General features: G+C 30.1%; 1 protein-coding gene across 1 annotated transcript in view; it reads left to right on the top strand.

Annotated features, from left to right (window-relative positions):
* Ncam2 (neural cell adhesion molecule 2) overlaps positions 1 to 13,423 on the top strand; it is a 231,657-nt gene that overhangs the window by 106,315 nt on the left and 111,919 nt on the right. Inside the window, exon 10 of the mRNA XM_071615777.1 lies at positions 10,380 to 10,567. Coding sequence (XP_071471878.1) covers positions 10,380 to 10,567 — 188 coding nt within the window. The remainder of the gene's footprint in view (positions 1 to 10,379; positions 10,568 to 13,423) is intronic.

Below are 13,423 nucleotides of genomic sequence, written 5' to 3'. Positions count from 1 at the left end.
GCCTCACACCATAAATACATTTTCAGTGTGGCTTTCAGTAGAGCATGTATTGCCTGTGGCACATAGTGCATACATAATTCAGCACCATTGGTTTTGAATTCAGTTCCCACTGAGACCTGCAAGCAGTTAGTGGCAATTGCTCTACTTCATACAAAAAAAAACAAATTTACCACTAGATTATAGTTAAATTATAATAATACAATATTCATATAGATAACCATGTCAGAGAATATGACTATGACAGCTTTCAGTAGTTTCATTAGCATGTGTAACTTTTTTCTAGATATATTTATATGTAAATTATATGTATTTTTCCTAAAATAATATAATGCTAAACAAAATAGTATATATATATATATATATATATATATATATATATATATATACACACACACACACACACACATATATATACATAGTATATAAGTATATGAATAGTATATATATATATATATATATATATATATATATAAAGAAGTAATAAAACATTTTTAATAATAAAGAAGTAATAAAACATTTTTAGTTATAGACAGACACTTCACTTTTGACTTCTAATGTCAAAAATCATAGCTTTTATAGTTGCTTTTTTATTAGTTATATATTAGATTCTTTACCTCTGGCCCTTGAAAGAGATTTTGACTTCTTTTTACTTTTAGAAATAACTTGCTTTCAATTTAACTGAAAAGCTAGATTGAAATATATAATTGACTTTAATTTCCAGTTAGTTCAATGTATAGTTTTTGACTTTTAAAAATGCAATGCAATCCATTATATAAATGTTTCACTGAGTCACATAGTAATCTGCAAAGGCAGATCATTTGCTGAAGAAACAATCTAAGAGATCCTTCCAATATATTATGACCACAATTGGGGAGAATAAACAATGCTATGAAAATGCAAAACAGAGAACCTCACTGAAAAGCCAAGTTTGTGGAAAGACTTTGATCAGAATGTGTAGAGACTAGTATTAAAGGCAGTTATACAAAGGGAAGGACAACACTTGCCATGCTTATTGAAAACCATAGACAAATATGGGTGTATGATATTTAGCATACATAATTAAAGAGACATACCATTAAGTTTTCACCCTGTGGAATATTAAGTTGCTTTGAGTTTTATTATTTAAATAAAATTAATAAGTGTTCTTTATGTGAAAATTGGATAATATTTTTTATTATTTCCACTGGATAAGGAAGACATGATTGCAGAATCAAGATTATTAAGCTTTTTAAGATTCTTTATCTTCCTGAAGTATTATCCCAATTATATTTCCCTCACTGTTGTATGATAGTGTCCCCATCACCAAATGTTCCTACTCTTTAATATTAAATTTTTATTTTGGGTTTAAATTGGGAATTTGTGGATGTTGGTTAAAATAGTCCTAAATTATTATCCATCCCTACAACATAGTAATAGAATGAACTAGACCTCTCTTAAACATAATCCCTTATTTATCAAGCAAAGATTACCTGTTCAAAAGATTATCAAAATAAATATTCAATATGATAAAATATATGAACTTGTTGTCATATAGAAACCATTTAATAAGTATTTTATACCTGCATGTAAGTTTGGCATTAAAATTAGATAATAGTCTTGTTACACATTATTGGTCAGTTCAAGATTTATATTTCCTCAAAATTCCATCTTGGTAGGTTGTATGATCCAGGAAATTGTCAATTTCTTCTAGGTCATCAAATTTGTTGTTGCATAGTGGTTCCCAGTAATCTCTAATGATCCTTTGTATTTCTGTAGTGTCCATTGTAATATCTCCCTTTTTATTTCTAATTATATTTACTTTAATCTTCTTTCATTGTCTTGGTTAAACTATCAAAGGTTTGAATTTCTTTTCTCCTACTAATTTTGGTTTTCTTGTTTCTCTAGTTTCTTGAGGTATAGTTATAGGTAGTGTGAGATCTCTCCATTTTTTTGATATAGACATTGAATGCCATAAACATTTTTCTTAAAACTGTTTTTGCTTCATTCTATAGGGTTTGGAATGTTCTGTTTCCATTTTCATTTATTTCAAGAAATTTCAGAAAAAATACTCAAAATATTTTTTTATTATTTTTAATGCACACTTTTTTGGAGACAGAGTTTTGGGGAATGAACTCAGAGGTGCTTTACCACTGAGCTATATCTTTAGTACTTCTTAAATTTTATTTAGAAACAGGGTCTCACTAAATTGCTTAGAGCCTGGCTAAGTTGCTGAGACTGGCCTTGAACTTGTGATCTTCTTGCCTCAGCTTTCAAAGTTGCAGAGATTACAGGTGTGTGCCTTATACCTGGCTGACACTAGTTTTGAGACATTTTTATAATGTATCCCAGAGAATATTCATGTGTGTTTGGCAGGAATGTGTGACTCTGAAATTGTTGCAGAGAAGGATCTATAGATGTAATGTTAGATCCATTTTGTCTAGGATAAAATTTAAATCTTCTGGATTTTTAATGCTCACATTTGAGCATTATAATTATACATAATATGAGAATCATTTTTACATAATCATACATGCATGGGATATAATTTGCTTCATTTCATTTCCAAGTACCTCCTCTTTCCCTTCACTCCTTTCTGTCCATACTCTCTTTCACTTCTCTATTGGTCTTTCTTCTATTTATTGATTGATTTTTTTAATTGATGCTTTACATGTATGCATAAAGGTGAGATCCACTGGGCTATATTCATATATATGCACAACATAATTTGGTCAATTTCGTTCCACAATTCCTTCCTTCTCCTATCCTCCTTCTACCCCCTCAGTCATCTCCCTTTATTCCATTGCTTTTCCTTTATTTCCATGCTGCCCGCCCTTCCTGGTTTCCTTTATTATCCTCTAATTTCTGCCCATGAGAGAAAATAATGACCTTTTATTTCTGAGCCTGGATTTTTACACTTAGTATGATCTTCCTCAGTTCCATCCATCAACCAGAAAATGCCATTATTTCATTATTTTGGGGGGCTGAGTAAAACTCCATTGTGTATCTATGCACATTTCTGAATCTTTTCATCTGTTAAGGGGCACCTTTACTGGTTCCATAACTTGGCCATTGTGAATTACACTGCTATAAACATTTAAGTGGTTGTATCACAATAGTATGCTAATTTTAGGGTTTGTGGGAGATAGATAACAAGGTGTGGGATAACTGGGTCATATAGTGGTTCTATTCCTAGTCTTTGGAGGAATCTTCATACTGCTTTCTGAAATGATTGTTATAATTGTCAGTCCCATCAACAATGGGTGTACCTTTTCCCCACATCCTTGCCAACATTAATATGTGTTCTTGATTGCCATTCTGACTGTGATTGACATTCTCAATGTTAATTTTATTTAAATTTGCCTGATTGCTATGGATGTTGGTCATTTGTCTTTCTTATTTTCAAAAAAATAAAAGGTTTATATCTTTTGTCTATTTGATTCTTTATATTGAGTAGGATTTGTTTTATGTACACAGTGCACCAATTTTAGAAACATAAATATTTTTAGTGATTATGTCTTTCTGGGTGATTCCCTTATATTAATAACCAATATTAAATGAACTTCTTTGTCTCTTCAGATTAATTTTGGCTTGAAGTCCATTGTGTCAGATAGAATAGCTACAACTGATTGCTTTTCATCTTCTTTTTCATTGTATATTTTTTTAAACCTTTCACCTTCTGCCTGTTGTCATAGTCTGTAAGGTGAGTCCCTTGTAAGCAACAAATGGTTGGGTCTTTTTGTTTGATCCATTGTGCCAGTGTAAGTATTTTAATTGGCAAGTTTTGACCACTGACATTCAGTGCTATTGTAGAGAGATCATTTTTATCCCTATAGTTTTGGTTTGTTTCTGATGCTTAATTCAGATTTGATTCTCCTTTAATAATTTTACTGGTTATGTTCATCCATGCATTGGTTCTGATATTTATTTTCCATTTATTCTCTGTGAAATATCTCATTAATTATGTATTTTCATGCTGATTTATCCTAGAAAATTTTAAATTTTATCTCCAATTATGAAGGATAGTCTTTTTGGATATGACAATTTTGGTTGAAACATATTATCTTTCAGGAGCCTGTATATAGTATTTTAACCGATCCTGGATTTGAGGGTATGAAATGAGAAATCAGTAGTAATTTTAATTGACTTACCTCTAAATGTGACCTGTTGATTTTCTCTTACACCTTTTAGAATTATATTCTTGTTCAGTTTATTAGGCATTTTGTCATAATATATCTTGGAGAGTATCATTTTCAACCTTGTTTATTTGGGATTCTAGATGTCTCTTCTATTTGGATTTCCATTTCATCCTTAACATTTGGTAATTTTTCTGGTATCATTTTATTGAAAAGGTTTTCCTTCTTTTAATTTGTATTTCAGTGCTTCCTTCTAAGTCAATAATTATTATATTTGGTCTCCTAATGTTACCCAGATTTATTAAGTATTCTGGTCATAGTCTATAAACATGTATTCTTTATTATTGACTCTATTTTCAAGATTAAATACTTTGATTTGATATGTGAAAACCTGTCTTCAATGTGGTGTAATCTAACGTTGATGCTTTAAACTGATATTTAAAAATTTATTGAGTTGTTCATTTCCAGAATTTCTGTTTCATTTTTATAATCTCTATCTTTTTTATTACATTGTTTTTTCATTTTTCTGTACATTCACTCTCAATTCATTTCTTAGATCTTCTTTTAATTCATTGAACATTTAATTATCCACTTTCTAAATAATTATTCTAACATTTTCTCCACTGTGGTGTATTGGGGTCAGTTGTGTTGTGAGCTATTGGGGTGGCTTATTCCCTTGATTTTTCATATTGTTAGTATTTTAATTTATTTTATTTTATTTTGATAACAGGGATTGAACCCAGAGGTGCTTATGCACTGAGCCACATCCCCAGCCCCTTTTCTTTTATTTATTTATTTGTTTGTTTGTTTGTTTATTTATTTTTGTATTTTATTTAGAAACAGGATCTCAATTAGTTGCTTAGGACCTTGCTAAATTCCTGAGGCTGGCTTTGAACTTGTGATCCTCTTGCCTTAGCCTTTCAAGCTGCTAGGTGTGCACCACCATGCCCAGCTCATACTGTTATAATTTCTAACCTTCTTCTGGAATAATTATTTCTTCTCCTTTTATATAAGGACACTTTATAGTGAGCTGCTTTTTCTTTACTTTGTGTCCTGGGCTGGGAAAATGTCTTGGTGTCAATATTTTCACTCAATTTGAAAAGTTTACCATGTCCAGTATCTAACAACAGGTTGAGAGGTGAAACTAATATTCCAGTAATTACAGCCATTTCATAGCAATGCCTCATACTAATAAATCATTTAAAAATTATTAACAATGATTTTGAGTAGCCTACTAATCTATTTTTCTTGGTCAGGATGGTTTTTTTGTTTGTTTGTTTGTTTCTGGGGAGAGTTTTCAGTTATTGTGCAGTTCATTTATCCTTAGCTCTAAACCAAAGTGGTCAAACTTTTAGGAAGTCTATAAGCATACTTTCACTGCAGGGTTTCATTCCATTCTTCGTTGGACATCTATGATGCTCTCTCTTTTTCCGGAGTCACAGATCATGTGCCACGGTTTGGAGAGTGGAATGCATTAGCCTATTCTTCTGTCCTTTCTAGGCTTGGAAGAAATGACTAAGGGTACACCAGATTTGATAAAAATTTAACTTGTCTCAGTGTACCACCTCCACAGTGTTAGCCAGCAATTATTCTCAGGACTCAGATCACCTATTTCAAGTGAAAATGTCCTTTGTTCATCTCAGCTTTGTAGACTCAATTTATTGGTATTGAATTTCTATTTTGATTTAATCTTTTGAAGCTGCCTTGATAGTGTGGCTTCCTTTCAACTGCTATATTCCATTCCTCAAAAAATGGATCCAGAAGTAGATCTGTGGCCAGGCTAAGAAAGAAGTAGCCTAAACAGTTCAATGCACTCCATCATACCAGTTGATTGATGGAGGAGTCAATATATATCCCTGGAGGTGAGGGCTGAGCTATACTGGGGCCTGTCTGTCCTTTTGCTGCTCTGTGTGCTTGGTGCTTGAGACTTTCTGGGAGTGTGGGAGTCTACTGTTTATGATTTTCTGTTTGGCTGTTCTGTCCATTGCTAAAATTAGATGTTAAATCACCCATTATTATACTAGAGTTTATCTGTCCCATCATGTCTATTACTTGCTGTATAGATTTTGCGTTCTTATATTGGATACATACATATTTAGAATTGTTATCTCTTCTATCTAAGTTGGCCCTTTATCATTATATAATGACCCTCCCTCTCTTTTTTACTGCTTTTGATTTACAGTCTGTTTTATCAAGGTATATATAGCTACTAGTTTTTTTTTTTTTTTTTTCATTTTCATTCCATCATCATGGATTACCTTATTCCATCCTTTCATTTTCAGATTCTATCCTTAGAAATGAAATGGGTTTGGGCTGGGGTTGTAGCTCAGTGGTACAGCACTCACCTAGCACGTATGAGGCACTGGGTTCAATCCTCAGCACCACATAAAAATAAATGAATAAAATAAATATTTTAAAAAAAGAAATGAAATGGGTTTCTTGTTGACAAGAAACATGCAGTTGACACTATTTTTAAAATCAACTTAGTCATTTTAAGTAGATAATTTAACCAATTTATTTTGAATGTAATATATCAATATTTAAGAACTTACTGTAAGCATTTTGAAACCTATTTTATTATTCTATTGTATTCTTTTTCTTTGTCCTTCCTTGGCAATCTTCTTGTGGTTAAGTGATTTATTCTAATAGAGTGTTTTGTTTCCTTGTTCACTATTTTGTTATTTGACTATCACAGATTTTTGCTTTGTGGTTATCATGAATCTTTAAGATGATCTTTTTATTTATGTTTAAATGATAGGAAACACCAGAGACTTTACCAAAAAGCTTATGAATTAATAGATAAATATAGAAAAATTTTAGAATACAAATCTGCTTACAAAATTCAGTAGTGCTGCTATGTACTAACAATTAATATCTGGTTTTAAATTTGAAAAAGCAGTCTGTTGTGATAGCTATAAAACTACCTAGAAATAAATTTAACTAAAAAGTGAAATATTTACAATGAAGAATTAAACCACAAAAGACATAAATATATGGAAAACATTTCATGATCATGGTTTGAAGAATCAATGGTGTTAAAAACATTTATAGTACCCTAAATTATTTACAGGTTCAGGAAAATACCCATTAAAATAAAAATATAATTATTCACAGAGTTTTTTTAAAAAAATTTATAGAAACACACACACACGTTTAAATGTGTGTGTGTGCGTGTGTGTGAACCAAAACAATTTTAAGAAAAAAGAAGAAAATTACGGACAGTATATTACCTACTTCAAAGTATATTACATTACTGCAGTAATCAGAACAACATGGCATTGTGTAAAACCAGACATAGATAAATGTCACAGAAAAGGAGCCTAGAAATCCACCCACACATGACAGCCAACTGCTTTCTATAAAGGTACTAAGAATACTCATTAGAGAATACAGTGTTTTGAATTTAGCATATTGGGAAACATTGATATACATATGCCAAATAATGAAACTAAATCTCTCTCAATTATTTTTTATAAAAGTCAAATCTAAATTAACAAAAGACCAATATGTAAGATCCCAAACTATGAAATTACTAGAAAAAATATAGAAAAAATGCTTCAGGACATTGAAATGGGAACATTGAGGTTTTGGGTACAAGATTCTAAACCATAGCAAAAGCAGACAAATGGGATTACATCAAACTAAAAAGTTTCTGCACAGCATGGAAAACTTTCTGCCCATCACTAATCATCAGGGAAATTCATATCAAAACCAGACTAAGATATCACCTCATTTCAATAAGAATGGTTGTTTTAAAACTTACAAAAGTGGTATTGAGAATATGGAGAAATAGTAATCTTTACACAATTTTTGGTGGGAATGTAAATTAGCATATCCATTGTGGAAAATAGTAAGGATAGTCTACAAATTTTTTTAATAACTACCATATGATCCAGCAGTCCTACTACCTAATGAAAATCAAATCAGTAAATAAACATTTATATTCTCATGTTCATTGTAGCATTATTCACAACAGAGAGGAAATTGGAAAAACCAAGCTGTATATTAACTGATAAGAAGATAAAGAAAATATGGTAAATATACACAGTGAATAGTCTTAGGCCTAAATATGGATGAAATCTCATTTTCTAAAACAGGGATAAACTGATGGTCAGTTTGTTAAGTGAAATGGTCTAGGAACAGAAAAGTAAAACATAATATCACTCATATGAGGAATCTAAAACAGTTTCTATTGTAAAAGTTGAGAGTAGAATGGTGGTTACAAGAAATTAGAGAGGGTGGGTAGAGGAAGTAACTTGAAAAGCTTGATCATTTGGTAACTGAGTTACAATTAAGTAGGATTAAGAAATTCCAGTGTGTCATTACACACTAGGATGATTATTGGTAACAATTAAGGTAGTGTATATTTCAGAAAGCTGGAAGAAAAAGTTTGACTGTTTCCACCATAAAGGAATAATATTATATATATATATATATATATATATATATATATATATATATATATATATATATGAATGACATGATTTAAACATCATAGAATATTTACATTTATTAAAGCATCATATAGTACTCATTCATACATGATATTTTTATGTTTTTACTCATAAATTTTAATATAAATTAATCTAAATTTTAAAAAGGAATGTGATGGATTCTGAAAGTGGATTTGTACTATAGGTTATAATTCTTATATTACACATCTGTAATATAATAAGCAAATTTAACAAAACAGAATATAGATGGGCAGTAAACAAAATGCTCAAAGTTAGGACAATGAAAATCGATAATTTATGATGGATTGTTAAGTTCTAAGAGCTAGTATTGCTAACAGTAATAAGTATTTACATACAATTTAAACTACAATCTAAATTGGAAATATGTTTTTATTTTGAAATAAATAATTATTCCTCTCAGATAACTATACAGTCAGTAAATTAAGAATCAAAGAGGTTACTCTATTTGTGTATCTTCAAAATTAGGATCTTGCAATAAAATGATGTAAAATTATAGTGGAAGAGAGAGAGAGAGAGAAAGAAAAGAGAGAGAGACCCTCTATCTTTCTTAAATCTTTTGTGGGCTCTTTCATTAATCTAGGAACTCAATTTATAGAATAGCTGATTAACATGATAGAAACATAAAAGTTTTGTTAATTTACATGTACATAGGGTTCTTCATAAAAAAAACAAATTTTAAATAATGAAGTTTTAAAGCATGATGTTTTATATATAATAGTCAAAATACAATAAATTTGTGAAGGAATGACAGAATTAATGGCTATCTGATCTAGCCTGGAAAGTTCCAGATTAGAAACTAATAGAATATAGGGTCCTTCACAGTTTTATTATTTAAGTTAATTGCAGCCACAATCACTACACTGTGGTAATTTAGAATATTTTCCAACTTTGGTATGCAGAGGATATCTCCCCTGAAAAAATCTTGGTGACTTGCTTCTTGTAGAGATAGACAAGTAAGATGATCCTTCCTGCAGTAAGTTCCTCATGTGACATCATTATAGCACTTGGGAATATTTTGAGAGCATTTCTAAAATACTCCCATATAGTGTCTGTTTTCCCTTAACTTCTGTCATAGAAAATATGGGAAATTATAGGGACTGGTTAATTTTAATTAATTATAATGAATTTATTTAGAATATTCATTTCAATAAAAATTAAATATATGATACTTTAAAAAATAATATTTGTTCACTTGTTTTTTTTTTTTACTTTTTAAATTTATATATAACAGTGGAATGTATTACAATTCTTATTACATATATAGAGCACGATTTTTCATATCTCTGGTTGTATACATAGTATATTCACACCAATTCGTGTCTTCATTCATAAGTTCACTTGTATTGTAGTCAAAGGATTTCATACCTAATTCACAATGTTTTATAGAAAGATTGTTATGAAGAAGATATGATTAAATAATGATGCAGTAACCATTGGTTTTATTAAATTTATCCTAAACTTGCTCTTTATAGTATGCATTGCTCCAGAAACACTTCCTATGTAGGTAGTTATTAATTTCATTAATAAATATTCTTATTAAATTGGTAAGAGGGAATTCAACTCTATTGTTTAATGTTTTAATAATTGGCCAAGATATTGGTCACATTCACAATATGAAAATTGTGTGGTGAAATATTCAAATATTATATGTTTTCATGAGTTCCAATGTCATGTATTAAGTATATAAAATTAGAGTTATGGCTGTTTTGTAATCAAATAAAATTTGCTAATATTTATACTAATTTAGAGATTATCTTAAAGGAAAGAAATCTATATATGTTTTATTTTACAGATGCTCCTAAGTTTATATCAAACCAAACAATTTATTACTCTTGGGAAGGAAATCCAATCAATATAAGTTGTGATGTGAACTCAAATCCACCAGCATCAATCCATTGGCGGAAAGAGAAGTTAGTCTTACCAGCTAGAAATACCACTAATTTAAAGACGTATAGTGCAGGAAGAAAGATGATCTTAGAGGTAAGTCTTAATGTGAACATCAGTAACCTATGTTATTTTAGCATGTATCTATTATTTTAAATATATTTACATATATAATGACATCATCATTTGTATATTTCACATTTTTATTTATTAAAGGTAAATTTTATATATTTGGATAATGATGTGTTTATTATGACTATTTTAACATTTACTTGTATATAAATATGTTTATATTGCAAATACCTATTTTTCATGTATTTATTTTTGGAGAGAAAAACATTATTAGGAAAAATATCAGAAAAAAATTAATAATTTGACAATTTTCAAGGGCAGGAGTTCAGCCTTAGTTTTTATGCTTTCACTTATTCTTTTCACTTATTCAGTAATTGTGCTCTTTTCTGACTAGTATATGTTTTATCTGATAGCTGTACATTTATAATTCTGATATAGGTTCCTGAATAATCCAAGTTTACTTATTTTATTTAATATTTCTGATTTGAGAGAACTCTTTTATAATGGCAGGTGACTGGATTTTAAGAACTGTTTGAATCATATTCTTTTTATTTAGTAATTGCAGATTTGTGTGTGTATGTATTAATGCCCAATGTTTCTACAAGTCTATGACAATGATTATCATCCTTTCTAATTTGTTATGCTGCTGGAAAAATTGGTGATCTTGTTACAAACTTATTCAGATGAAAACTGATACATTTTCCACTAATTCAGTTTACATAAATTAAAAGCAATGCACCTTTTTAATGTACATTTTAATACCTGATATTCATGCTGTTGTAACTTATGGTGTTCTCATTGGTACCACAGTATCTCTTCTACCTGGTAGCTGGATTTAATAAAATGTTTGGTTGCTAGAATGATTTGACCATCACATCTTCTTATATTTGGAAAAGTAAACTGATAATAAATCTATTTGTATAAGCTAATTCAATTTAGATCAGTTTCTTTAAAATTGTATTAGAAGAACTAGCTTTTGGTGAATTGATGTGGATAGCAATTTCACAAAGACTTTTGAACAGGGTTTTTTTTTTTTTAATTCTAAACAGGTTAAATTAACTTCAGTTTGGGGTAGTAGATTTGTTTTCTCCTCTGTCACAATATAATATCACAGACTAGATGACAAAGCAACAGAAATGCATTTTCTTGTATCTGGAAGCTGGAAGTCCAAGATCAATGTGCCGGCAGAAATTGTTTCTGGAGAGGACTCACTCTTTAACCTGTAGCTGGCTATTTTCCAGCCATGTCCTCACTTTGTCTTTCTTCCTCATATACACACAGAAAGAGGAAGGAAGACAGACAGGAAAAGAGAAATAGAGATCTTTCTGTTGCCTATTCCTCTTATCAGAATACCTGTCCTATTAGATTAAGCCCCAACCTTATGACCATATTAACCTAAATTACCTCCCTATAGTCTCTATATCCAAATATAGTCACACTGGGAATTAGGGATTCAGTAGACATGAAGTTGAGGGGAGCACATGCACTCTGTAGGGGAGAGAGAGATCCCCTTTACTTGAATCCCTTAGTTCTTATGTGGGCTCTTTGGAAGACTCTCAGAACCCAACCCATACATGAGTAGATTAGCAAGAGATAAATGTAAAAGTTTTATTAATTTTACATGTATATGTGGATCTTCACAAACTTCTGAAGCATGGCACTACTTTTATAAATTTAGAGAAAGCACAATAGACTTTACTTCTGCACTTTTTCTTCACCACTTCACTTCACTCTCTCCACTCCTTCTCTCTGCTTGCAAAAATAATAATAATAATAATTTTGTGAAGGCGGCACGACAGTGGACTAGGTAATTAATTCTATCAATATAACTGAAGATATATGGAGAAATAAAAGCTATTGAAAGATAAAAAATACTTTAAAAAGTTTATATATTCAGGTTCATTTCCCAGTCTCTAGTGATTAAGGCTATTTTCCATTTTTGATATTGAAGGTCATCTCTCCTCAAAAAATCTTTTTGACTTCCTGCATTTGCAAAAATACAGGTATATGGCTCTTCCTGAAGTTACAGTTCCTCAAGTGATTTCAGCTTGAAATAATCAATATACCAATTTTGCATATTTTGTGATAGTACCTCTTTAACTCTTTCAAGTCCACAGCAGATAGATTTAAGTTCATTCTTAATGACAGGCTGTTGTTAATTTCTGCTTTAGTCATTTTGACACATTGAGTTTCTGGAGGCACCTCATAAATTTCCATTGTTAAAGTCAAGAAATATTTTATAAATACAACATTTAATTATTTTATTTATGTAAATATGTAATGCTATTTAAAATTCTGTCTAAATGGTTTTTCTCCCCAGCACAAAGTGAAAAAAAAATGTAATTATTTTTTTTTTATATTCAGCCAGGGAATTTTCAGTTAAAGCACTGGCTTTGAACAAACATTGATTTATGCGTATACTGTGTACACAAATTAAATGTAAATCTTGAATAACAAAATACAGATGTGGAACTTTCACAATTTGAAAGCAAAACATAACAATAACCCAAAAGAAAGAGGAACAAAATACATCATTAATTTTTAGTTGTTAGCATACATAGTTGCTTGGGATAATACCTTTCATCATCTTTACTTTAAAATGATTACAGTAGCCATGTAAGTGCTGATTTTAAAAAAATATATAATAAAATATAGAAAAATAAATCAATTTTAAACTTAATAATAATTGGTCAATAATAGATCTCTTGATTTTTTAACTTTTCCTTTTCTTCTAAAGTTGCATACACTTAACCTTTTAAATGGGTGAATTTTTACATATGACCATATGAGTCATTTGGGTTATTGCCAAAAAATACACCTGTAAAGGTTATACATTTTTTAAGTTTTTTTCTTTTTATGCAAACATATCCTGAGGTGCTC

The sequence above is a fragment of the Marmota flaviventris genome, chromosome 8 (genome assembly GCF_047511675.1).
Source record: "Marmota flaviventris isolate mMarFla1 chromosome 8, mMarFla1.hap1, whole genome shotgun sequence".
NCBI classification, from domain to species: Eukaryota; Metazoa; Chordata; class Mammalia; order Rodentia; family Sciuridae; genus Marmota; species Marmota flaviventris.
The sequence above is the reverse complement of the archived record's forward strand: the minus strand, read 5'-3'. Positions and strand labels throughout refer to the sequence as shown.